Genomic DNA, 27,528 nt, shown 5'->3' on the forward strand with positions numbered 1-27,528 from the left:
GGAGGAGGAGGAGGAGGAGGAGGAGGAGGAGGAGGGAGAGAAGAAGGAGACAAAGGAGAAGAAGGAGAAGGAGAAGAAGGCGGCCATAGGATAAAGTCAAGGGTAGGGTGAGTACATCATCTCTGCCTGCCTGGCTCAGTGCAGGTGCTAGAGGCTGGCTGTAGGACTTCCTGGGCTCCCCGGCAGCCCCCAACAAAGAGCACAAGGTTGGTTTATTTGATTATTGGTATCCACATAATAACATATGGCTCTGGGGGCGAACAGGAACTCTAAGTCTTAAGACCCAAGAGAAAAAATCTCCCAAAGGCACCACATAACTGGACAACACCACCACCCTCTCTGTCTGATAACATAGCCAGCACATGGCTGGATAATTCCTGGCTGAGCTATGGGAGGGAAGTGTAATATTTGCCCAGTGTCCACATTAATGAGTTTTAATTAGAAAAGGTAAGCATATTTCCCCTTAGTCTGTGTCTGATGAACAGGAACAAGGAAAAGAGTTGAGAGGGGAGGGTCCCATCCTCTGACTAAAAGTCCTGACAGCTCCACTCACTAACTCGCTTGCTCATTCGTTGTTTCATTCATCGGGCAATATTCTTAATTGAATGCCTATTTCATATCAGGCTTTATGGAGGGTTTTCCCTCCACCTCCTACTGTGCAGTCTGTCCCATCCTGAGTTTGGCTGGGAGGTATGCTACCATCTATCAGCTCTTTCAATCAGAGGCCAGAGGATGCATCTGCCTAAATTGCTTCATACAGGATTCAGCACTGGAGCTGGAGGTTTTTCCGTGGCAGCTAATGGTTGTCATAGGGAGGAACAAAAAAGGGCTGTTGGACATGCTTCTTTTTAAGCGTCCAGGGAACATTTTCTGGCTCGGGAAAGATTGCTTTCACAGAGCAATTTTAGCCATTATCAACTGAGAATAAAACCTACTTTACGAAATTAAATTAGCCAGTCTTCCCTCCCAGATTCATTTTTCCTCCTTTAGCGTGGTGAAACCCATCTCTATTTAGCAGGCCAAGTAACCTCTCCTACCTCGTCGTTCAAATCATTTAGTAAAATAAAAAGGCTTTAAAAAAGGAGGTTGCAAATATAAACACGAGTGCAATTAAGATCTCAACTCCATTACATTAATATAACTACTTCGCATGGAGTTCATTATGATGCACATCAGGGTTTTAATGTTTTCTCCCGTTTAGTGCCATCCTTAGTTAGAAGGAAACATCGTGCTATAGAAAACAATTGTCTCTTGGGCTGGAAAATGGTTTGCAGAGGATTCCTTTGTGATTAATTAAGCTCACACACGATAAAGTAGAAAGAACCAAATAGTTGTTCTTCAAATTGACAGCATATTTGGTGAACAAAAAAGATTTATAACACTAAATTTAAATTTTCCTGATGTAATAATATATTATGGAAATTACTCATCTTTTTTTCTCTCCCTTTTTGCTGGAAACATGGTGAACCCTTAGGTTTTTTTTTTCCTCCCTGTGCACATAGGGACACAATAAGAATGAGGGGAAGAGAAGAAAAGGAGACCCAATGAGCAAGCACAGGCATGATAATATGGATATATGCCTTTATTTTCCCCTCCTTACCCTCAAATTATTTCCCACAAACGTTTTACCCCACAATTCTTTGGAGTCCGCCCTGAATGCATGCCGCCCTCTCCCTGGATAACTTCGCTCCTTCCTGGATATCATTCTCCAAATCGAAAAGCAGCTAGCTCCCTTTTCCTTTCAGTTCATCTGCTGGCCCAACCCTGTGCTCTGCTCCACTCAGCGGGTCCTTGAGGAAACAACCACTGCCAGCCCTTAGCATCTGAGCCACGCCTCATCAGTGGCATTAGAAACCTGCAACTAACAAGTCTGCAAAGAGAATGACGAGCTCTGCTTTGAAAAATGTTTCCGCTCAGTCTCTCCTTTATTTCATCTCCGCTCTGTGTTTTCTTTCCCCTCCTTGTGTCTGCATCTCTGTGTGTGTCTGTCCCTCTTCAGTTTGCTCCGTCCATTTCCTTTCCCCGACCCTCCCCTCTTCCTGGCCTCCTCCTCTGCCGGGCTTTCTCTCTGCCTGCCCCCGCTCTTAAATTCTGAGTCTCCAGGTTGCAATCAAAATCCTTGACGCCAAATTAGGAGTGATGGCTCATGTCTCTGGAGAGCATCTTCTATTAACTGGCAAGACTTAGGAACTGCTATTAATGAATAAAGGCAGCTCCCCAGGGTCGGCCTGGGGTACTCAGGCAGCACACTCGAATACTTTCCGCTGTTGAGAAACTCAGTGGGGCCTCCAGCAGTGATTTCTTGTCTGCCGGAATGACGCTTCCAAGGTTGCAGCAGGATCGGCGTGATACTTAAAAAGTCACCTCTTGGCGCTGTCCTTTGTGCTGTTGTGGTGGTGCGCCCCAGGGCCAAGCCGGCTAGATAGTCAGATGGGCCCATGATGATGGGGACACGAGGTAGACTTTCCTACATCTTCAGGAGGGAACACAGGAATAATCCCTCTTGAACACCTTGTACATTTGGGAAGAAAGCTGACTTCTCACAGGAGATGGGCAGCTTTCAGATAAAGAGCCGAATGGGCTGAGATACCCATAATCATCTTCATTTGCTCAAGATGTGCAGGATTGAGAAGCAGAATTACCAAATTATTCTGCAAATCCAAAGAGATGAAACACAATAGAAGCGTTATTGATTGGGCAAGCTTGTCATTTCCTTGCAGAGCTTGTGATGAATGTCTGGAACAAATGTGTGACAAACATCCATGGACCACCTGCTGCCCCCTGGCTTCTGACTCTTTCTCCCTCCGCAGCCTCCCAGTACTTGTTTTCCAGACCTTTCAAGACAGTTTCCATAATGGAGTTTTAAAAAAATATACAAAATCAAACCTAAGGCCAGGCTTCAGTCTTCTTTGTCTATGAGGAATAGAGAAAAGGAGTTAAAAAGACTTTTAAAGTCGAACTACTAGCCTTATTCCTTTGCATTTCATTGTTTTTCAGTCCTTGATGCCATTTGTAAAATTAGAAAAACAAGAGCCTCAGGTCAATTCACTTAAATATATATATTTGTTATCTATTATGTACCAGGTACTAATGAAAAGCTGGGGTCGTGGGGTGAGGAGAACATTTTTCTTGCCCTCCAAAAGTTGACAGTCTTCATGGACACAGATTTTTTTTTTTTTTTTTTTAATAAATGTCACATCTCTTCCCGGGTAATTATAAGGATCCCAGTCTCACCTTCCCCCTGATATAGGGACTTTCCAAGTAGGGCTGGCAAACACATATTACAATCCTTTCTCAGCTGGAATTGTTCAGTTTCTTTCTACTTCTTCTGGGGTCTCCTTGGTAGAGTGGTAGCATCTCTGTACTCACATAAGACCACGTGTATATTTACCTTCGAGCTGTGAGCAGGGGATGTTTGTTGAATGAATGAGAGCCTGGATTATTGTTCAATTATTTTGATCAATCGACCTTTCACTTTGGGCTGTGTGAGCTCTTCCAGGGAGGCAGAGCCTTGTGAATGTCATCCTTGTGTCTTCAAACTGTATGTACTCTCAAAAACTCTTTTGAACTATATTCAGTGTCATGATTTTGTTGTTGTTGTTGTTAGAAGGGAACGTTTTTCTTCTCGCCTCATTCCGGACACGCTTGGGGTAGGGTTGTCGTAAGGTCATGTAAAGTGTGGATCTCGGCCAACCTGAGTAGCTTAGGAATGGGGTGGTTTGGAACATGCATCTGTGACCAGACATGGCAGCGTGTTCCTGGCCTGGGGCTTCTGCTCTGAAGTGTCTCTGCAGAGGCTAATACTGAGCAACTGAGTACAGTAAAACCTTGGTTTGCAAGAATCATTCATTCCGGAAACACGCTTGTAATCCAAAGCACTTGTATCTCAAAGCGAACTTCCCGATAGGAAATAATGGGAACGCAGATGATTTGTTCCACAACCCAAAAATAGTCATATAAAAATGATTACAGTTCTGTCATATAGTACAAAATAATAAAGAAAATACAAGATAGAAAGAAAAATAAACAAATTCACCTGAACTTATCTTTGAAAACCTTTGTGGCCAGTGTGAGGGAGACAAGAAAGAGGAGGGTTATTGTGTAGGATGACTTTCACTATCACTAATGGAATAACTGCTATCTATTGGCTCAATGGAATCTTTCTTTTCTTGCAACTTTAACAAGGAACCTATCCAATGACACTTGTTTTTGCTTCCTTTTGAGGATTTCACAGGAATGTGACATTGCACTGACAATCACCCACAATCCTACAGCGAGAGAGAGAGAGAGAGAGAGAGAGAGAGAGAGAGGGGAACCATTGGCTCAGTTGTGATCACATGATGTTTAGCATCATGTACTACTCGTATTGCAAGACATCACTCATTTATCATTTTAAAATTTATTAGAGGGGCGCCTGGGTGGCGCAGTCGGTTAAGCGTCCGACTTCAGCCAGGTCACGATCTCGCGGTCCGTGAGTTCGAGCCCCGCGTCAGGCTCTGGGCTGATGGCTCGGAGCCTGGAGCCTGTTTCCAATTCTGTGTCTCCCTCTCTCTCTGCCCCTCCCCCATTCATGCTCTGTCTCTCTCTGTCCCAAAAATAAATAAACGTTGAAAAAAAAAATTTATTAGAGACGTGGGGCGCCTGGTTGACTCCGTCTGTTGACTGTCTGACTTCGGCTCAGGTTATGATCTTGCAGCTTGTGTGTTCGAGCCCCGCGTCGGGCTTTGCACTGACAGCTCAGAGCCTGGGGCCTACTTTGGGATTCTGTGTCTCCCTCTCTCTCTGCCCCTCCCCGACTTGGGCTCTGTCCCTCTGTCAAAAATAAAGAAAACATGAAAAAAAAATTATTAGAAATGTTTGCCCATCTTGCGGGACACCCGCGGGACAAATTACTTGCAATTCAAGGTTTTCCTGTGTGGTTTTTTCCTTCTGCCAGCTGTGAAGTGAGTGTGTTGGCAGCCTTCTGGCCTCCCCTAAAACTTCAGAGCACGGCCCTGTCCTAGTTGCAGAGATCCTATATTGGTCCTCTGTAGCTGCTTGTTCCTTGGCTCTATAGAGTTACTTCAGGGCTCTCCTCTCTTCCTCCTGCTCTGAAGCTCCCTACACATAAATCTCTGGTGGTTCTCCTCTCTTAGGCACTTAGTCTCACTCTTCTCTTCCTGCCTGGCTTAGACATGGTAGCTGGATTTTGGAATATTGCCTTTTTGAGTGACTTGAAAATTCTTAGGGTACTAGTGCCATGAACAGCCCCTAAATTTTAATTCTTGATCGTGACCCAGGGTCATCTTCCCCTACCCTCATCCCCAGTCCTTGGGATACAATAGCCTACACCCCTTGGCTTTGTGCTACGTCCATGGGGAAAGCTGCAATTGCCCCAGGATAAGCTGCTTTTCATACTGGTTCCAGTTGCCTGAGTTATGGAGGGAAGGTGATAGATGAATCTAAGGTCCGCATCTTTCTGTCTCTTCTGCAGGCTCCAGGTACGTGAGGCAAAGAGGTTTGTGGGTGCCATCTGCATCTGCCTGTTGAAGAGCCAGAAAGTTCACATGTTGGCTCTTGAAAGGAGCTGGGGAATGTCATAAAGAACCTTCCTGGGATAAGGAACTAGTGAGAATGCCAGCCTTATTTAAAGAAACATTCCAGAATGGGACAAATCTAAGGAGATGCCTCTGACACTGGACTTTCAAAGTTAAACCCTCCACCCCCAGGCGTTTAACTCAAGAGGACAATCTCAAGGTCAGAGGCAGCAAAAACAAAGGCTCTGTGGGGTTGGCAATGCAATGCTTTATTTTTCATTTTTCAGGTCATTGCTCAGACTTAGGGAGGCCACCCTTGGCTATCTGAAGGCTGGGCTATGTGTCCTTCCTACGCGTTCCCCTAGCACCCTGTGCCATCCTTTCTGCCAGCACCTGGCACGCATCCTGACCCAGGTGTGCGAGGCCACAGGGGCACTGAGTACAGAGACCCCCACATACCAACCAGGTGCTAGAAAAAACCCTGCCATCTCCAAATGTCTCCAGGTAACTTGTATCCAGGATGTGATTCGTAAGGGTTGACTTGAGGATTTAATTTTTTTTTCCTCCCGAATTCTCAGGCAAACTCTGTGAATGAGCATGTACCTTTTCTTCATGGATTTATGAAGACTGCCTTTTCTAAGCCCCTGGCAAGCCTTCAGTGAGTGGCCATTCCTTTCCCATTACATGCAAACAGCCCTGGAAGAAGCGGCATTTTATAAGCATCCAACTGGAATTAGACCATTAATCTGGGGAAATCTGTAGTGAAGGTGGTTGTATCAGCATAGGGTATGAAGGGAATTAAATAAGTAGATATTTGAAAAGCACATAGTAAGCACTATATAAATGCTTGTTAAAGCAATAAAACATTACTGCTGCCATTATTATCATCAGACATTAAGACATCATGCAGGCCAGAACGTTATTTCCTAAACTATGGAAGTTCTGATATTTTAAAGAAAAAAAAATGATATACTTTACATTTTGGAAGCCCCCAAAATAAAACATGGAAGTACTCTTGGCTCGAGGTTTATTCTATTTAACACCTTTCAATAGGGCAACATCTGGATGTTATCACGGCTTGGCAAGATGAGATGCCAAAATTACAAATTCTGAAAATGCTGTGCATCAGGCACTCTTGTCTTTGCCTGTAATTGCCTAAAAGATATAAAAGAGCCTGATTGTAATAACCTCCCTACTGTAACTATTCTTTGTGTCTATTCTGCAAGGGAAGAGAGCAGGAAGTGGTATCACTCTAAGGGTACGAGCGAGGAGAGAGGGGTGCTAATTCTTAAATATGTGTGCCCTGCATCTCAAGTAAGTGCTGAACAACAGTGTGAAAGGATTACCGGTAATCTCATATATATATCCCTTAACCTATTAACTGGAATAATTGTTGCACGAAGATAAGAAGCCCCTAAGTATTCTAGGCTACGTGGCCTGAGGTCCGAAAGCATTTATTATTTATTTCCTAAAGTCCTGTTCACCAGTGATAGGGATGGAAATTTGGCAGACTGGGTCTCCCCTTGTCAAGCAAGGGAAATGGTCGTTTCATTTTTAATCTGGGTCCTCTGCCCTGACAGATGAATCTGAAGGGTGCTGTTAAGGATGTGATGAATTGGGCTCCTGGTGATGTCTGTGGGAGAGGGGGAGAGATACGGCAGCCCAGGACTATGGTTTCCTTTTTTTTTTTTTTTTTTTGCCAGGCGGCCGGAGGCCTTTTGAAGTGAAACAGAACCAGCCATTTCTGAGAAGACTTAAACAAGGAGAAAAGTTTGTCTGCAACATGCCTTGAATTCTTTCAGTGGACTGCTATCTGTAGTTTCAGAGAGCGTGCTGAAGGCCATTGGGGATGGAGGCGGAATGATGGGGGAAACAGAGGACTGCCGTGGCTGGGTTGCTTTCGTCCGTGGGTACCCTGGAGCTTGGTGGGCAGTGAATGGGTGCCTCTGGCTTGTGTTCCAGCAGCTCCCGTGAGAGGTGAGCTGTGGCAAACACGGGAAGGAGGGTACGTCTGCGTCCCCCCTGGTATCATGTGGTCCAACGCCATGCCCACCAAACACAAAAGCAAGCAGCCGTGGAATCTTGACTGGGTTCGTGTGATCTGTGGAGACGGTCAAACTGTGTGATTATAGCTCCCAATTAGACTTTTGTTTTGGACCCAAGGATAATTTAGATTTCCTGTTATACGCGATGAGGAGTCCATGCAGATTTGTAGGAGGGGTTGATATGATTTGATTTATATTTAGAACACAAGTAGTGAGCCAGTTAGGATTCGGCCAGGAGACTAAAGGCTCATAGCAATTTGAACAGGGAAAATTTAATACCGCATACAAATTATTAGCTAGTTAAAGGGTATTACCTCCTAAGACGTGTAAAGAGAGCTATCAAGAGTACAGGAATAAGATGTAGGGAGCAGTCATTTTTTGCAGGGCCAAGGGAGCATGCATGCTAGGAACAGACTTGGAGGAGGCGTCCCTCCCCACTGCCAAGGCTGGGATTCATCTAGTGTGGACCAGGGAAAGGCAGAGAAGTTCACGGAGGTGATGCAGGCTGGGCCAGCGAGAAGAAGCCACCTGCGGGAGTGGGGACGGAACTCGTGGGAGGGTTTGCTTCGCAGACCTCCAGTGCACCACTGGCAAAGGAGTGGCCCGTAGGGAAGAAAGCTACGTGCAATGCTTGGTAGGAAGAAAAACTCTGGAACCAGGAAGGCAAGACTCTTGTCTTGCAGTCTCCCTCTAGCGCCCTCTACTGACAAGGCTGGCACCGTGCCTCCTCGCAAAAGAGAAACATTTACTTGGGTTCAGCTCCAGTATCTCCAAGAAGGGCAGGGAAGGGTGTATTTGGAGCTTAGAGACAATAAATCTGCAGGTGTACAGGTAGTGAAGTAAAGGTGAACTTGAAGAGAGGAAAGTCTGGAGGCTATAGTTAGGCGGGGTGGGGGAAAGGAAGATGAAGTGGACAGACTGACGCTCTGCCCTTGATCCTGAGACAGAGCTTGAGACAGTGTGGATGGTAGGGAGGAAGATTAGACTGGTACGGAGGGGCTGAATAGGTAGGACTCTGGCTGATGAGATGCAGTTCGTGACAGGGAAGGCTCGCGAGTGTGCCCCGTCTTGGTGGCCTTCATAGCTGGAAAGAAGAACAGGCTTGGGCTTAGGGGAAGAGAATAAATTCTGTTTTGGACATGACTGTTTATGGCACCTCTAGAATATCTTGACAAGATTCAGAATACCCTGGGAAAAGCACAGTGGATTGAAATGTGTACTGGGGGGATGGGTTTCCACTATTGCTGCACAACTCCCACGCAAAGAGAAGGAATCACAAATTTCCACCTTAAGAAGAATTCAATAAAACTCTCTTTCAGAAATCAACTTTCCTCAAACCCAGAGAAGTCTTACAAAATTTCAGTTAGAGCTTGGAGCTGTTTTACTTTTTCTTCAAAACATCCTGAAGCTTTAATTTAGACGAAGGGTGAGAATTAAAGTTGTGTGTGTGTGTGTGTGTGTTTCTGTGTGTGTGTTTATTTCTGTGTTTTTGTGGTTGTTTTACACAGAAAGAATTGGTTTTTTATGTATGTCATTTCCAAATGAGGGAGATCTCAGTATTAAGCAGTCTAGGAGATGTTAATATTTTACTATTGTAACAATTTAGTGCGGGTCACAAGTTGGTTAGACACACTTGCATAAACGCAAAGGAAGGAGGTGAAGTTAATGGGTTGGGAAGACAAATGTATATAATTCAACCCCCACCCCCAGCATTCATTTCTGGTGCCACACATCATGGCTTTTAGTTGTATTCTGCATCTAGTTGTTTCCCACGCCTGAGTCCTGCTTCCTTTTCTGTGCTGAGTTTCCAGAGGGCAGGAAAGATACCACATGCTATTTATTCTTCACAGTTCAACAATAGGTTCTCAATAAAGACTTCATTTTTATTGTTCAGTGAACGTTTATTAAGTATCACTCTGAGCCAGCACATGGCCTAGGTGATCCTGGGAACGGACATGAAAAATACACAGTCCATTTGCTTGAGGGACTCACGATTTAAATGGCAAGAAATAGAAAGAGCCCTCTTGATGAAATCCGAATAGGTGTTTAAAGTGATAATCCTTTTTCTAGGCAGACCCTTCACTCTGGAGTGGGTCTTTGGACTAACAAGGCAGGAAGTTCCATCTTTTCTTTGCAGCAAAGTTTGGGAGCTGACTGGGTATCAGATGCCATGCGGGCTGATCAGACCTCCAGTAGTGTTTGTGTGCAGAAATCAATTGAACGTTCACATATTATATGGGATTATACTGGAGGGAACATCAGAACAGTGTAAAGCTCTATAAGCTTGACAAGAACGTTGGGAAAATTAACAAGTTCATATTTCAAAAACTGCTTTGAAGATAGAAAGAGTGCCAACATAAGTGCTAATTATTATTATTAGTCCCATGACCTTTTTCCTTCTCCTTTTACTGTTAGATCTATCGTCAAACTTCTTGACTTCAAGGGAAATTATTTTTCTTTAGATGAGCATTTTTTAATCAAGTCAAATATTAATATGTGCATTGGTGGAAATACCATTTCTTCCATTAGTCTTTTTATACTCCCTAGAGGGCAAGGATTCTGTCATTTGTGTATTTTGTGAGGCGTCTAGTAATGCGAGGTACCTTTTGTCACTCTGTCAGTAAGTTGGCCGTGGCTGACATACCTGTAGGAGAGGCAAAATGTATGTTTAGAGTCCTACAAACAGTGAGTATGAAATAGTGAGAATGAAAAAAAAAAAAAAAAAGAAAAACCAGCCAGAGCTTAGGTAACTAAAGAGATTTGCATTTTAAAGTGATCACCAGGGGAGACTGTAGTCTACCAGAGATGCTGACATTACTCCAAATATTTTGGTTCTCCTCATTTGGAATTGCTTTCAGACGCACTTTGACAAACCAGATGAAGAGCCGGTGTCATTACTTGATGTTGCCTTTTATATATGAGAGAACCTGAGACACCAAGAGTGGGAAACATGTTCAAAAGGACCTCTCCAGGGTCACTTAGCTGGCTCAGTTGTTAAGCATCCGACTCTTGGGTTTCTCTCTCTCCCTCTTTCTCTCTGCCCCTCCTTTGCGCTCGCTCTCTCTCTCTCTCTCTCTCTCTCTCTCAAAATAAATAAATAAATATTTAAAAACAAAACCAAACCAAAGGGACCCCTCTGTATTGGTGTGTGGAAGGCCCAGATAGTTAATGAGTTAGAAACTCACTGGAATAATCAGAAGCAAACCGTTCTAATGCTATACACACCCATATAGCTTGAGAAAATTTCAAACACAAACATGAAAAGGTTTTAGGGCATTTTAAAATTTAGACTTTTTGTGAAACTTGGTTGCTCGGGGAAAAAAAATCAAAACTATGCTTAAAAGACATTCACTGAAGATGGAAAGAATCACACACACACACACACACACACACACACACACACACACACACACACATTTCTATCTTTTCTTCCACCCCAGGCAATGATAGCCAGAAATTTTTGGTTACTTTCCACCTTTTCCTCATCAACCTGATTTGTTGCCAGTAGAGAGGAGGAAAGAGAAACAGATAATGGGCCTCTGGGACATGGACTTGGCTGAATAGTCTCAGGCTTTTATTCCTTTCCCTGTCTCGTGCATCTATTTAAGGCTTATATTGGTTCTCTGAGGCTTCTGTAACAAAGCACTGCAGACTGAGTGGCTTAAACGGCAGAAATATATCATCTCACAGTTCTGGAGGCTGGAAGTCTGAGATCAAGCTGTCAGCTGGGTTGCTTCCTATTGAAGGCTGTGAAGAAGAATCTGTCCTGTGCCTTTCTCCCATCTTCTGGAGGTTTTCTGGTGACCTTTGGCTTTCCTTGTGTGGCAGACGTGTCACCCTGACCGCCACCATAGTGTTCACTTAGCGCTCTTGCATACCTGCCTGTCTGCATGTTTCCCCTCATATAGAATCCAACATGTTGGATTCAAGTGCATGCTAATAACCTAATTTTAACTTGATTACCTCTGGCAGACCCTATTTCTAAACAAGATTGTGTTCTGGGGTTAGGACTTTAACATGTACATTTTGAAAGAGGGCACAATTCAACCCATACTGGGTTATCTAGAAGGTGGGGTGCACAGAGAAATGAGAATGTGGGAGCACAGCAGGCCTAATGGCTTGATCTTTTGCTCTACGACACATATGGCCATAAAGTCATTCTTCATACTTTCATAAGTTGCATACCCATAAGGATCTAGGCTAAGAGTCTTCACGTCTATCTCAGGTCGATTTCCATGGCACTGTGCCTGCACCTGTCTTATGACAATTTTCTGCCCTGTACCACAGTTCCTTATGTACACACTTTATCTCTCCTATGAAATGATAAACTCCTTGAAAGCAGTATCTAATTCACATTTGTTTTATATTCCTTGACTTAGAACAGTGCTTTGTACATAAGAGATACCCAATAAATTGTCATTGAATCTATAAATGACCATCTAGCCTTTCTAGTTCCAGAGTTCTTAAAGTGGACGTACTCACGGTCAAGTGCTGCCTCAGTCAGGGTAGGTCTGGTTGTGCTGTGGGAGCAAACAGCTCCTGACTCCATGTTTTAACACGATAAACTGTATTTCTTGCTCAGGGAAAATCTCCTGCAGTTCCAGGTGGTTCTCCAAGGTGGTCACATTCAATGTGGGAGCAAAGCTTCCCTTGCAACTCCACAGAAAGCTTCACCATTTCCATGGCAGGGGAAGAGGTCAGGGAGAAGCCAGCACTAGATCTTAAATCCTTCAACTGGAAAGTGACGCACATCACTCTTCTCCCAGCCTGTCGGCCTGAACTACTTTCATGCCCCTTTGTCCAATGGCAGGGGGACTAAGAAACATTATCTGTCATGTGTCAGGAAGGGGAGGAGGATGAGAAATGCTGAACACTGGTAATTAATACCTCCCCCCCTCTCCCTCCTTCAAAATGTATCTTAAATTAGCATTATGTTTTATAGAGTACTTTTTGAGCCCTTACTCTGTTCCAGGGAGTGTTTGAAATGCTGGCAGTCTAACAGAAGAAGACAGACTGAAGGTTACATTCCAGTGTGGGGCAAGGATAACAAAGGAATGACCAAATAAATAAACGAGATATTTTCATACAGTGATTGGTGCTATAAAGAAAATAGAACAGGAGAAGGTGATGGAAAATAACTTCCCTAAGATCATAGCACCAGTATGTTCTAGGAATCTTTGTCTTCTAATGGAGAGTGAGTGCTTATTTTCTCATACGATTCAAAATTTTATATAGTTCATCTTAGACTATATTATAGTAACAATTGAATAGAACCTTCAAATTGTTGGAATTTGGAAGCCTCTAACACACTCTGAAGTATTAAAGTTAATATTGAAAAGATTAATAGAGTATTCCAAAAGTACAAGCCCAGTATATAGGTGCTTATCAAGCCTTTCCTTGCAACACATTCGCTAATGTCCCATTGGCCAAAACTTGTCCCATGGTCAAACCCAGAGTCAGTCTGGAAGGCGACTCTACAAGGGCATGATTTGTGGGCAGCTGACAAATTACTTGTCTGTCACCGACAACTCTCTGGGCTCTTAATAATTTTCATCCCTCCTGTACATTCTTCCTATACAGTCTCTCTCTGGGACTCCTAAAGTCTCATTCCATTACAGCATCATGGCTCACGTTTGAAGCCTAGAACCTCATCATCTAGATCGGGTCCAGGGAGAATAAGAACTCTGAAATGTGGCTGCTTTCAATCTAAATATCTCTAAAATCTAGAGATAAGTCATCTTTCCCTCTTCTGCCCATCATCACCATGATGAAGAAAAGACAGAAAAACTGCAATAAAAACACCCATTCAAAAAAAGGGGAGATGGGAGAAATATAACAGTCAATAGTCTTGAGCAAATCTGAAATCCAGGTGGGTACCTGTGGCCAGTCTCTTGGGTAGGGCCTAGTTCTGATGTCTGAGTGTGGTTCTCGATGGCTCATGAGTGTAGCCGAGCCACTTTTCAGTCTTCATCCTGCTCAAGGAAGGTTGAGACCTCAGGGGGCTTCTTTTCATTTTGAAATTCCAATTTCATTTTGGAATGTTTGTGTCTCTTCGAGTACAATCTGGCGATGTTAAATGTAGCATAATTCTCTTAAAGCCTTTGTAGGTTGCTTATAAATCTTATTATGGGTTCACTTTATTAGACACTAGCTTTATCATACCCATAAAGTTCTTCAAGATGGACCCCTCTCTCATATTTTGCCTGCAAGTCAAACTGCTATGGGACAATGCCCTTAATATTTTTAGGAGGCCTTTTTATCCCCCCCTCCTCATTGAGAGTCTATAAGTTCTGAGGATTATTAGAAGCCTTTTTGTCGAGCTTAGAGTGTATGAGGCAGTGCTCTAAATCTTTGCATTTTCATAAACAACATTATTGATTTGATCTTTACTTTGAGACCCTATTTTACTGGTAGTACCTTGGATGTGATACTTTTCTTGAGGCATTTTCTCACTTTGAGAATAGTTTTCCAAAACACACTGGGGCTGGGAATTCATTTGACTCTTGAGCCCCAAAGTCCTTTATATTTTCTCTAAATTATGATGAAAACTGAACAACTTATTCTTTAGTACATCTTACTCCTCCTATAACTTATCTCAGGCAACTAAAAGATGCCAGGTGCTACTTTCAACATTCTGCATGGAGCCTTAGTTGGATCCACAAGTTAATTAGGTATCCTTTTTGTTTTCCATGTTACTGTAGGTGACAGTTTTGCTAATTAATCTGCTCATACATGACTTAGGTTTTCTTTTCTCAGGCTTCCAAAAGCAATTTTCTCGCTGCCCTTCTAACTATCACTAAGCCCCATCTTGAGGTTTGCCAGGGCTCTGCCCACTACACAATTCCAGATGCCACATGTTTTTTTGGGTTTTTTTTTTTGGTAGCAGCTCAGCACTTCTGGGTACTCGCATCTAATTTTCAAGTTACCTCAAGCGACTGTTTTACTAATTGTTCTGCCCGCACATAATTCAGGTCCCCTTTTTCTCCAGCTTCCAATAGCTATTGCCTCACTGCCCTTCCATTCTCTATTAACACAGAAACACAAACAAAAATCTGTTCCAAGTTATTTCCTTAGGGCAATAAGTACACATTTAATTTGATCCCCTATATCTTCTGAAGCTACTGTTACAGGGCTGAATAGCCATAATTGCAGTTACTAAAGCTTCTCTACTGCCAAAGATTCAGTTTTCTTAGACTTAGAAAAATTTGTAATCGACAATTTTCTCCTTCCCTCCCTCCCTCCCTCCCTCTTTTCCTCCCTCCCTCCCTCTTTTCCTCCCTTCCTCCCTTCCTTCCTTCCTTCCTTCCTTCCTTCCTTCCTTCCTTCCTTCCTTTAACATTTACTAAGTACTTCCTATGAACCAGGCACATAGTACATAGTATTCAGCATTAGGGTAGGGAAATAAATAAAACAAAGTGTGTACTTGCATAAAGCTTATATTCTAGTGAGGAACTTATTTCTCAGTTGGCCTAAAATTCAAATGAACCCGAAATCCTATTCTGGTTATCGGATAACCCAGGTGAAAATTTCACAGTGAAAAAGTTTGTCTTTGATTTACTCCACTGTGGGTGGACTCTTCTCCACCTTTAGAAATCCTGACCCTGGAGTTCAGTGAAGCTTTTCCTAGGAAGCCTCTGTGCTCTGTGTGGTTTTCCCCCAGAAAGGGCCTCAGAATCCATCCATAGTTTGCCTGCCTTTCTTTGCACTAATACCTCTGTGATTCCCTGAGGGCCTTTCTTCAGACTCCAGTTCCCCAAAGTCATTTTCAGGAATGTGATTTTGAGTATTCATTGCGTTCCCTGATAAATGGTAACATTTAGATGGAGTTTTCTGGAGATGTCATGCCCCAATCCAAAGAATATCTAAAATTATGCCCCGGGCTTGTGATGGAGACATGTAGGGATAAGTTGGATTTTCAGGCTTCCTTAAGTTGCTATGGCAACTCCACATGGCTTTTGTACCTCCTGAGATTCTCCATGTGAGTCAGGCCATGTGCGAGAGAAGGCATGCCTTCAAGTGTGGGTAGAGCCAGTGGCTATGCAATTACATTTATCCAAAAAAACAATTTTTTTTTTTTTTGTGTGTGTCAAACCAGAGAGGTTGGTATTGTGGGCCTGGCTTCATACCTTTACTTTGGAAAACACCTTGGCCCCTCAAGTTGCTGAAAGAACCTGATCAATCCAGGGGTAAAATCTACCCCTCATGGCCACCAGAACTTTGACTATACGTGCGAATATCTTTGCTTTTCGTTTTACTTGAAATAAATATATGTTAATTTATCTCTTCTGAATATTTAACATCTGGGAAAGATTTCCAACTCCACCCTCTTTTTTTCCCTTGTGCAATTTTCTTTAGTGATTGATTATGTCGTAGTCTGTAACAGCTGGCCTGGGCATCAGAAGGGATGATAAGGCAGTGAACATGACCTGCTCACAAGATTTTTGGTTCCTCACCCAGATTGGGATCTTATTGATGGGGATAAAATAGAGGGATCTGAACCCAACAAAGGCAGTTTGTCTAGGGAAGTTGGTCCAGAGCTTGGCTCCCAGTAAGGAGATAGAGGACCGAAATTGCTGGAGTCCTGCCCTGCCTCTTGGTATCTCTGGGACCTGTCAGGTTTGGAAAACTTTCCATTTCTATAAACATTGAAATTTCTCAAGTGAAGAGGAAATGGGAAAGACTCACTTAACCTTTTCAAATGATAGTCTCTTAATGTATAAAATGCAGATAATAACGTCGGCTTAGCTTTCCCAAATGCAAGTTATACCTACAGTTTTGGCAATCCCGAGAATGGATGTGTTCAAAAATTCCTGGAAGAGTTTCTGCAAACCCAAATTAAAGCTATGTTCCTGCAGGGAAGGGCAAGTCTACCTGACTTTCTGACTCCACTTGAGCTGCTGTTGGTAGTCAAGTAAAGTCACTTTTCTGTGCTTCTTGGAGAGCAAGTTGGGATCCAGAGACAAAGAGGGACATTCCTTTGTATTTTTGTTGCCACCTGGAAGAATTTTCTTTTTCTTTTTCTTTTCTTCCTTTTTTTTTTTTTTTTTTTTGTAGGTATAAAAATAGAATCTAAAAGTGTTCCCTTTATCTGGGGGTAGTTAGGTGTGAAACAGCTTAAAGCCATCATCTAAACAGTTATGACAAAGCTACTTCTCTTTTCAGGGAGGGAAGGTATAATCCTATTATCTTTGTGTGGTTATCAGCGCCACTTGAATTTCCAATTAGTGCAGCTAATCACCATGGGCTCCTCTGGTACTTAGCTGGCAAACAGCTAAGTCTAATTAATACTTTGGAGTGGTGGGTAAATGGCATTTATTTTACACCCCTAGACACATTTTCTAAGTAAAATTCTGATGTGAGTCTTGTTTCATTGGAAATGAACAATTTATAAAAAGAAACGAGAAGGAATTCCGTGGGAAACTAGCAAAATAAGATCCTTAGGAGATCTTGTCAAACCTGAGAATTCAGTGTCCTGGAGAAAAACAGAGGCTATTTGATGGCCAGTCAGAGTCACATTTCACACCCATTTATTGTTAAAAAATTAATAAATCTGTAAGATAGGAGAGGCCTTACTCAACCTCAGACTTGTAAAGAGACTCATTACCATTGGACTCATTGATGATGATTCTTTGCTTAGAAACAGAATAAAGTATTAATAACCCAGGCCTCTGGGCTTTTAATTCAAATGGCTTAGAGCCAGTGGTCTCTGGCATGTCCATTATAATTATCTGGGTGAGCTCCAGGCGAAATAACAACTTCTCTGTGGCCAGTGGGCATTTTAATGGGAATTAGAGCTTGGCAACCTCTAATCCTTTGTGCAGAAAATCTCTATTAGCACCTGCCCTCCAGATTCACAGTCCCACCAACTCCTGTCCCGCTGAGGTCCCAGAGTTGATTGGGATGTGGGTCAACTTCTCGTGGGGAAGCCAGGCTTGACCATGTGCCCAAGGTCCCTTGATCAATGTGGTATCCTTGTGTCTTAGAAGAAGAGGCAGACACGCTCACAGCTGAGTCAAACCCAGAGTGACTACTGATAAAGCTATTCTGTTGATTCTTATCCCCTCAATGCTGGAAGAAAAACACCGCAATACTAATATTAACCCAGAGAGTGGAGGGTCTGATTTTTTTTTTTTTTTTTTTTGAGGCTGTCACCCTCCGTAGACCTGGTGGATTCCTATGCTCTTGTCCGGGAGTAACTTGTTTATAATTAAACAATTCCTTTGTACTCACTTGGAAAAAAGCCCTTATTTGCAGAGACTATCAGAGTTTCTAAACCAGGAAAAGCTATAGAGAAGAATAATAAGCCTCAAAGAATCGCAAATTTCGTTGGTTTTGAGCTCCAGGCTTTGGCTGGGCACTGGTCTGGGAAAAGGGGACACTTATTTTTTAAGACAAGAGCTCTGTGTTTAATTTTTGGGAATACGAAAGAGCTGAATGTTTGCTTGAGAAGGGATTTGAAGCCTTTTGTAGGCTTTTTGAGTTTTTCAGATAAAGGCAATCCACATCGCCGTTCTTAGGCAAAATAGTTCCGCAAGTAGCTCTCGTAGGAAAAAAGAGCCGCTCCCCAAAGTGTAAGCATTATTCTGTATAATTATGGATATTTTCCTTTCCAAAAATTTTTTTTTTCTAGAAGCTGCTATTTCAAAGGCTTTCAATTCTGCGTGTCATTATCAAATAATCTTTTTTGTACTCGGGTGTTTATTATTGGATTGCAACAAGGATAAAGCTCTAGGGGTTTTTGTCTCCTTTGGTATGCTAATTAGCCAGTTTCCTTTTGATCTTTTTCTCACTGAAAAGAGTGAAAAGCTATCTCGGTAGGAAATCGTAGTGCTGTGCATTCACCCCCTCATCTCCATAATCTGAGGATCAGAGGAAGACAACAATTTCACTGCTGAATGAGAGCTTCCAGAAGCTTTAGTTAGGGCTCACTGCTGCCAGATAATTCCGCTGGCACTCAGGGGTGGGCGCAGAGGAGGAAGACAGAGGAGGAAAAAGGCACAAATATTTCACGTGGTCAAGTGAGCTCAGTCTATTTTATTTCTTCTCCAAGCATTTAATCCATGCAAATCCATGTCATTTCACCCAATGTTTAGCTTTTAGATTTCTTTTTCCTATTGATATGTTTTTAGGGACAACGACTGAATACTCAGTTTAAGGAAAATGGTTGGAGTAGCAGGAGAAAGTACACAGCTGATAAAATCTGCTAGACTACGAAGCCATCTTTTAAAAGACACAGTAAACTCACATATGCAGAGTAAACTCACTGGGGGAAAATGCTGCCGGCTCTTCTGGGTTGGATGCGTGTATTTGTATGTTACATGATGTTTGGGAATGATGGGAACACGAAGTCCCATATTAGATTTTTAATTTGGTCACTGACTGGTCCACTGTAGCTGTGAATATTTACCCCTTTCATTAAGATCTAAGAATTTAGGACAAAGTCTGGGAAGCCGAATGGGAAATTTCATCATCAGTATCATCACCTAACATCTATCGAGAATGCACATAGGACAGCACTGCATTATCAGGACAAAGTAAGTTGAGACCTAAGTATCTAGTCACAGGGACTGTGCCCAGCTCAGGCAGACAGACAGACAGGCACACACACACACACACACACACACACACACACACACACTAGATTGAATCATATGAACTCAATGTTTTTGCAAGTAAAAAGCATTTCCATATGCTCAGCCTAATACAGTTTATTGTTTGAGAGGTATGTTATAAGATGTGAGCATTATTTGAAAGTAGAACAAAAAGTTCATACATCCAAAAGGAGTATTGACTCCTTTAAAATCATCCTAAGAGAGGTCTGATTCCAAAAATGCAGCCAGGGCTCAGGGCTTTTTTAGAATAGTCCCAAACCTAAGGGTTTTCACTTCCTCAATGTTTGGAAAGCAATCTTTACCCTTTGGAAATGGCTTTGAAATTTTGGAAATAAAGGAGGGTCATTCACAATCACCTCGTGCGAGTAAAATAATTTATACTGAATAAGGCTATTTTGAATTTTCTTTTAAATAAGCAACAATTTGAGTATAAATAATGCAACAATTTTCTTGGATGCCATACGAGCCACCAGAGCCATATAATTTTCCATATAGAGGGTACCTTAGAGATTGGCTAGTCCAGCATTCCTTAAACTTTATTGAGCCTAAAAATCCTCAGGGGGAATTATGAATAATGCAGTTTTGAGCACCTTGCTGTAGAGTCTGATTTATTAGATTTAAGAAGAGACTCGGAAATCTACATTTTTAAATAACCTTGTCAGATGGTTTCAAGGCAGGAACCATGTCAGCCATACTTGAAATTCCCACACTTGTCTGTAAAGACACTGAAAGTTACTCTGCTACACAGAAGCTGGCCCAGAAACAAACCTCCAGTCTCCAGACTCCCAGGAGGGCCTCAAGAAGGGATACTTGGGGTCTGAATCATAGTTCGGTACATAGACTGAGTGGTGTTCTATCACTTTTTAAAACCTTTCTGTTAAGCCAGTTGCCTCATTTAAAACACGGAGGTAATACTGATTGAGTCCAAGGTCAGTGTCGTGTCTATGTAAATTGCTTACTATGGTGCCTGGCGGATAGTAATTGCTCAATAAACATTAGCTACTCTATTTTTATCCCCAAGTCTCCACCATGGCTCTTTGTGTTTCTTTTTCTGTACTTGCTCCTTTTCATGGGCCTTTTTAAATAGGCATTTCTGCTTGGCATTCCTTCCCTATGGCTTTGATCACACCTTGGTTCCCGGTACTGCCATCAGACTACAGAGTTGTTTTTGAGAGGTAGCAATCGGTTATAAAAGCCCTCTGGAATCCTCCCTGAGAGGAACAGCTGGGTCTTTGCACATGTTGCCTTTATGCCCAATTAACCCTTAACTACAGCCCTACTGGCTTGTGACTCTTGGGGGGAAAAAAAAACGACCAAAACCACACCGATAAATAAAAAAATCCTCGACTGTGAAACCAAAGTGTGCAGAGATCGAAGGTAGCGGCACAGAAATGCCTTCTTCATGCCAGATGAGTGGAGGGCAAGGAAGAGGCTGTTGGGGAAGGGCAGCCAGAACAGCTGGTGGCATGGGCACTTGCCCACAGGCTCTTCAGACTTGGCTCAGAAGCCGGAGGCACTGACGACGGTGCCGGAGGGAGAAAGACAGCATGAGGCATCCATGCAAGGTGCCAGGGAAGTACTTGTATCTTTCCCCCGTCTGTTCCTGTCACCCCTACACCCCCCCACTTGCTCACAAATAAATAGGCCATGGGTGACCAAATGCTGCCTGAGCCACCTGATGCTGCTAATTACTATGACCGTTTAGAGCCAATTATCGCCACAAAAGCAAACCATCTTCGTGTAGCATTCCAAATGGATACTGTTTCGTCAGGGGCAGAGACGAATTGAACACGGTGGCTTAGTTTAAACTAAAAGGGCTCTACTTTGGCAGTTTTCAAAGACCCATTTGAGTCCTTTTGTTTTCTTTTAATTTGTAGCTTTGCAGATGCTACAATTACTATAAGTGCAAGAAGCATGATTGGGGTGGGACAATTCTGTATAGGTAGATTTTTATGTATCTTTCTGTGTAAAAATTATATATAATATAATTTATTAAAAATATAAAAATTGTATATAAATAAATACACACACACACACACACACACACATATATATATATATATATATAGAGAGAGAGAGAGAGAGAGAGAGAGAGGGAGAGAGAGAGAGAGTTATCATGTACATGTACTATGTAGGACCCCTCCCTGTAACAGAATCATGCATGTATTTATTAATACTTTTGTTGGGACTCTAACTCTAGGATTTCATTTATTTAGTACAAATGGTTGGATAAAAACCTTTAGGGTAATTCCCTTATCTTTAGTGTAAGTGAAATGATGCTTACTTAAGACAAATGAAATGTAAATCTGAAATAATTATCTGAGTTTCTGGTCAAAACATTTCAGCTGAGAGAAAATGTAGGCTTCGGGTTGTGAATAATACATATTTTCTGCTGCTCTGATTAGTGTCTTTGGACAATTGCTCAGCTCTTCCTTCTGTTTATAGGTACAAGCTGAGTCGCTGCTTTCCAATGTCACTATGGAAAGGGACAAGAATAATTTATATGAAAAGTATGTGCACGATTTTAGTCTCTTTAAATGAAGGAAACTTCCATACAGAAGCCAAGCACTTGGAGAAAACGGATGCTGAGAAATGCATAGCTGAGCTGTGGAACCCCCTGGGAAAGGCTCAGTCTTTGTGAAAATGCTTCTGATTTCCCCCTTGGTTTCTCCAGAGAAGAGGACCATAGTATGTCGTGGCAGACATCCACATGTTAGCTAAAGTTAGTGTTAACTGGGGAGCTTACCACCCCCATCCGGTCACCCATCCCTTCACTATGTGCTAACCGTGGGCACTCATTGGTAAGCAGGACCCACAGGCATCTGTCCCTGTGCATCTTTGAGTACAGCTAAGATGAACCGAGTGGGAAAAACAGAAGGGGTTTACTTACTAACGGGAGTTAGAGAAGCAACATGAAATCATTTTTATCGGCCATAATTTTGTGATGTTAACTTACTGTTCTGAGATTTAAAAATATCAAGATTATTTCTGATACCGTCAAGACCCGCCAGCTATCTAGAAGACATTTGTACGGATGTGGTGGTCTGTGCTAATGATAAACAAGACTTAAATTTCTGGGATGTGGATTGTTACTGGGAGCCTCTATAAAGTCCAACTGGTAACTGAACTGAAACTGAAAAGGTATCCTCCTTTGGGTAACGGCTGTCCTTGAAAATAATCTATTCACCGGGCTACTTCCCCTGTTTGATTGGGAGTGTGTGTGTGTGTGTGTGTGTGTGTGTGTGTGTGTGAGTGAGGGGGGAGAGGGGGAGGAAGGATGAGTGTGTGGGTGAACATGTGTGCGAATGTGTTTGCACGCAGGGGTATGATTGTGCGTGTGTACGAGTGTGTGTGTCTGCATGTGCAAATGTGTGCATTCATTATCTAAGTCTCTCCATTCCCTGCAGAGAATCGTGAGAGTCTTTTGGAGAAAGTTATTTATTTAAATAATACAGCAGTGGAGTAATTCTAGTAAGTCAGTACATACCTAGGTATACTTTTACAAGGAAGCATACTGAAAAGAAGTAGCCCTTTTTCCAATAAGCTTTGGGCTCCTAGCATACCACGAGGCGACATTTGGACAGTGTCCATGGTGATCTGTGCAGCGGCCCATGCGGCACTCATTTTAAATTGGTCCTGTTAAGTATAGCATTAAGTGTCTGCTCATCAGCAGGACTGAGCAATTTCTGAGTGGGACTAGAGCTTTCCAATCCTTACCCATGTGATCTGTAACACCGGTGTGGGTGTATGACATTTCTGCCCAAGACATAATTAGGTAGCATGTGGGGATATTTCAGGGTAAATATTTTTGTTTTAATTTTTTTTCTGATAAAAAAATGCCCATTTGCTAACATTCCCTTGGAAAATGAACCAAAAGTGATAGATAATTCTTTTCTGTTAGCTTCTCTCATAAAAGTTCTTCTCTGCATGGCCTTGAGACTGCTTACTCCTAGAGTTTGTCATATCCAAGGCTGATTTCCTAACCTAGTGTGTTCTCGCATGCTTCCCTAATCTCAGGCTTGGTCTTCATGACATTGGGTGAGAGAAGATTCTTTCAGAATCTGGGGGCTGGATTTTTTTTAAATGTTAGCCACCTAAACTTATTCAGCATGTATTTACTAAGCAGTTTTTTGCATCACTTATCATGACAAGTTTCTTGGGGAGAAAATGATGAATAATCCAGGCCTTCAAGGTGCTCTCAAAGCGGAAGCGGAGACATTCTCTTAAGAAGGAAGTGATTGCATGAGATGGGAAGACAAAGGAGAGAAAAGAATTCTTTTTGTGGGGTTAGGAGGGGCTGACAAAAGAAATGCTGTATGAGCAGAGGCTTGAATGATGGGTATGAATCTATCATGTGGTAGGCTCCAGTGGGGGTAAGTGGGAAACATTCTAGGCAAAGGTATGAATTTATAAAAATAAACCTGACTGTTGAATTTCTATCTTCAGAGTAAGTCATCACAACCAGACACCTATCTCATTTTTCTCCTTCCTCACTGATGATTCCAGTCTTGCTTCCAGAATCTTCTGAATCAAGCGCTTTGCTCAGTAAACATACAGGACAAACCTAACAAAGAGTAACTCTATCCTGTGCTGTTTATTATGTTGCTTTCTTTGTCTGAGACAAAGCAATTACTTGGTTTGGAATTTTTTTTTTCTTTTTAGTTAGAGACGGAAACAATATTTTGCATTCTCCAGAGCTACATCTGCCTCTAGGCAATCACCCTGGAAAAGGAACAAACCTTACCTTCCCGTAGAAAAGACAAATAGTTTGGGCAACCCATAGTTCTAGCCAGGGTTTATTTTAGGCTATGTATTACTTCAAGAGGCTCACATGAAGTAAAAACTAGTTTGAAATTGGTCTCCCTCTGTGTTTTTATTTCATTTAATGTTTTTGAATTGTGAGGCTTTGTGACGCTCAAGTGCCCTTTAGGTAGTTCAAGATGGACAAACCGGTAACACCGAACCCAAACCCAAACCAGGAAGTAAAAAAAGCATCTTGTCGAATATTGCAATAAACTTAGACCCTTTGTGCATAGGAACGGATGACAAAAGTTCTCTACGTGTAAACATAAAGTGAAGATTTATTGGAGTGAGGTAAGGAAGGCATCAACAAGGGCCAGAGCAAATACTCTTCTGAAAACATCAATGACATTCTGCTCCATTTCACACTAGGTAGGACTGTAAATCTGCAAAGGTCAAAACACAGCCTCCCTTCAGGCTCATAGGAAATGTTTAAAGATGTCAGTTTGCACCAATCTTAGTTGCAATGTCACACAGCAAACAAGGCTAAATTGTGATTTAATTCTTGCACTTGTGTTCTTGCTTTCTGTCCTGATTTCTGTACAGCAAAGGATTCCGTTTACCACCCCTGAGATGATCTATTCTTGTACTAACACCTGTTTTGTCCTTTGCTTTGCATAAATGATAGTCTCCCTCTGTCTAGGAGATAATTTTTATATGGTATAAGGAGAGAATTCTATCGTCTGCCTCTGGAAGCTTACATCCTCCCTGCACACCCCACCCCCCTCCATTTTCTCTCATTCCACACCATGCAGTGTAATACAAGCATGGCGAGTGTAATGGGGAGACCCTGGGCTGCTTAATATTATTTACTGTGATATTTCTTCTGGTCAATTTCTGCAGACATGAGAGGCATCATACCTTACCTGGGAAGAGGCAGTTGGAGCCTCTGGTTTCCATTATCTTCCATATATATGATTGCTGCTTTGCTAGTGTTAGAAGATTCTGTGATTGGGTTGACAACTGATTAGTTCCACAAATATTTATGAAACGAATGTGCAAGACCTTGTGTTAGGTAGGTATTGCAGGAGAGTTGGTGGGGTGGGGGAAGAGCATCATGGGCAAAGATAAACAAGAACTAGTTCTTTGTTCTAAAGACCCTAAAACTTTGAGGGGGGAAAGTTGATGTGTGAACAAGAAGGAATGAAATGAGTTTTATAGCAGGAGCATAAGCACTGGGCTCTGGCAAACCTGGGGAAGGCGAAAGCTTTAGAAAAGCCAATTTCTGTTGAGCTGTAAAAATCCTTACAAACTGGAACTCATTACTTCCAGCTTGATATATTCTCTGGAGCTGTGATATGAATAGATCCAACTCCATTTCACATGTATATTTCGAAATTGCCTCTGGTTTTGGATTTTTGTGGCAATGTGTTTTATAGACTGAACTGGTTCCAAAGGCAGGTAGTACATAGTTAAACAGCTATAAAATTCAAAGTATTTAGTTCCAGAAACCCAACTTTTTCAAGTCTCCTTTGTCTGGGCAGCTTTATCTTATATGCTATCTTGAACATCAATACTTTTGGTCGTGGTTCAGGAAGTTTCGATCATCAATTCACTTCCCTTCTTCCTACACACGATGTTTTCTTAGTCATGAATGAGCTTCAGGGAATCATGTCTCAGTGTTAAGTGTATGCAAAAATTTCTTTAAGGACATTTTTCTTGGAAGAGAGTCCATTGTTTTAATCAGATTCTCAAAAAGATGCATAAGCCAGGCAGTGTAAAACTACTATATGTTCTCTCTTCATGATTTTGCCTACTGTCGAGATTTCAATGCCAACTAAATGCTGATGACTCTAAAATCTGTATTTCTATATTAGATACCCCTGAGTTTTATTCTTATATGTCCAAATGTTTACAACTTATCTTTGCTTCTTTGGGACAATAGCCCAAGCCCACCAATTCCAAGATGAAATTCACGATCTTTCATTGTATATCATGCCTACATATTTTCCATCTTCATTGATGTCACCAACATGCACTCAGTCACCCAGGATAAAAAACTGAGAATCATTTGGGTAATTTGTCCTTGTTCTTTATGATAACTCAAATGGCATTTGCTTCTAAAAGCCTAAAAGCCCCTCTTGACCACCCAAGACAGGCTGGTTGCTCTCTTTTGGGGTCCCACAGCACCCTCAGTGCTCAGCCATATATTAATGATCTGTTTATTTTTCTGGTTCCCTCCCTAGTCTGCAAGTTCTTGAGGGAAGCAACCATTTCTTACTGGGTTTTGTGATTCAGCACCGAGGCCAGAGTCAAGCCCTCAGTAAATGCTCAGGGATCAATTAAAAGGAGTAATTAGGACTCTTTAAAGAATATACGTTATACCTGGTGTCCGGAAATTCAGACATAGTGACAGTGGCTTGAAATATTCTGTTTTCATGGCTTGTGAAAGTGCAGAGGAAAGAAAGCTCTGTCTAATGTGGTCTGCTAAAATGAAATTATTGTAAAAGTCAGATCTTAATGCTGATTCTATGTCACTCAGTAGGGGGGAGATGCCAACTGTGTAGTAATAGCCTGTTTTCTATATGTTCTTTCTAAACTTGACAATCCTCCTCTCCAGAGAAAACATTCTATTAAGTTAAACATTTAGGTTTTAAAAATAATGTTTTAGAATCAAGTAATTAATAATTCATAGCATCTTGTGGGAAATTGTGTTAGATACAAGTACAACATTTCTGAGGCTTCCTGAAATCTGATAGAAGCGTAAAAGGACAAGCGTACCAAGACGTTGCCCACCACATTTAAGACAGAAATGCTTTCAAAAAATGGACTAATTGAGGGGTGCCTGGGTGGCTCAGTCGGTTGGGTGTCCGACTTCAGCTTAGGTCATGATCTTGTGGTTTGTGGGTTCGAGCCTGGTGTCCGGCTCTATGCTGACAGCTTGCAGCCTGGAGCCTGCTTCGGATTCTGTGTCTCCCTCTCTCTCTCTCTGCCTCTCCCCCTCTCATGCTCTGTCTCTCTGTCTGTGTCTCTCTGTATCTCAGAAAGCAATAAACATGAAAAAAATGGACTAATTGAAAAGAAATGAGAAAATGCCCCATAGTCCTTCACCTACCAAACATCTTTTTAGGCATTGTAGTTGTGTTCTGCACTTTTCAAATGAATCAGAATTTTGTTTCCCTTCCCCTCCTCATGGGTTAAGGGAAAGAGAATGCCTCCCTCTACACTATGCCATGTAAGAGGGCCTTAGCAGAAAGTGTGGTGTTTTCCAGAAAGAGAGCCTGACATCTCATCCTAAATGACTGTTGGCTGAGCTGTAGAAAGAAACCCACCCATCCCTGTGTCACCATGGGAACACAGCTGTGTGCACTAGGGAGAGGTTAACCTGTGTCCTCTGGAGTCTGGAGCCAGAGATTGGGCCCTGACCGTGGCTTGGAAAATCCTAAAGGAAAGAGGTTATGTGGGGATGCTCCTGAAAATTAGACCAATGGAAGAAGGATACAGGAGGAGTGTCCTATATACTGAGATTTTGGAAAGATGAGATGCAAACTTTCTGATGGGTTATTTGGACAGTTGGTGAAATAGCAAGAAGTAGTAAGTTCGGGGGAATCTTGA

The 27,528-nt window shown here is 42.2% G+C and overlaps 1 protein-coding gene across 1 annotated transcript in view; it reads left to right on the top strand.

The window, feature by feature from the left end:
• The window catches only part of LOC115521361 (protocadherin-8-like), a 59,651-nt gene that overhangs the window by 9,785 nt on the left and 22,338 nt on the right, over window positions 1-27,528 (top strand). The window contains 1 exon segment of the mRNA XM_030326891.1: window positions 21,619-21,683. Within this exon segment, the coding sequence (XP_030182751.1) occupies window positions 21,619-21,683 (65 nt within the window).

The sequence above is a fragment of the Lynx canadensis genome, chromosome A1, assembly GCF_007474595.2.
Source record: "Lynx canadensis isolate LIC74 chromosome A1, mLynCan4.pri.v2, whole genome shotgun sequence".
Lineage (NCBI taxonomy): Eukaryota > Metazoa > Chordata > Mammalia > Carnivora > Felidae > Lynx > Lynx canadensis.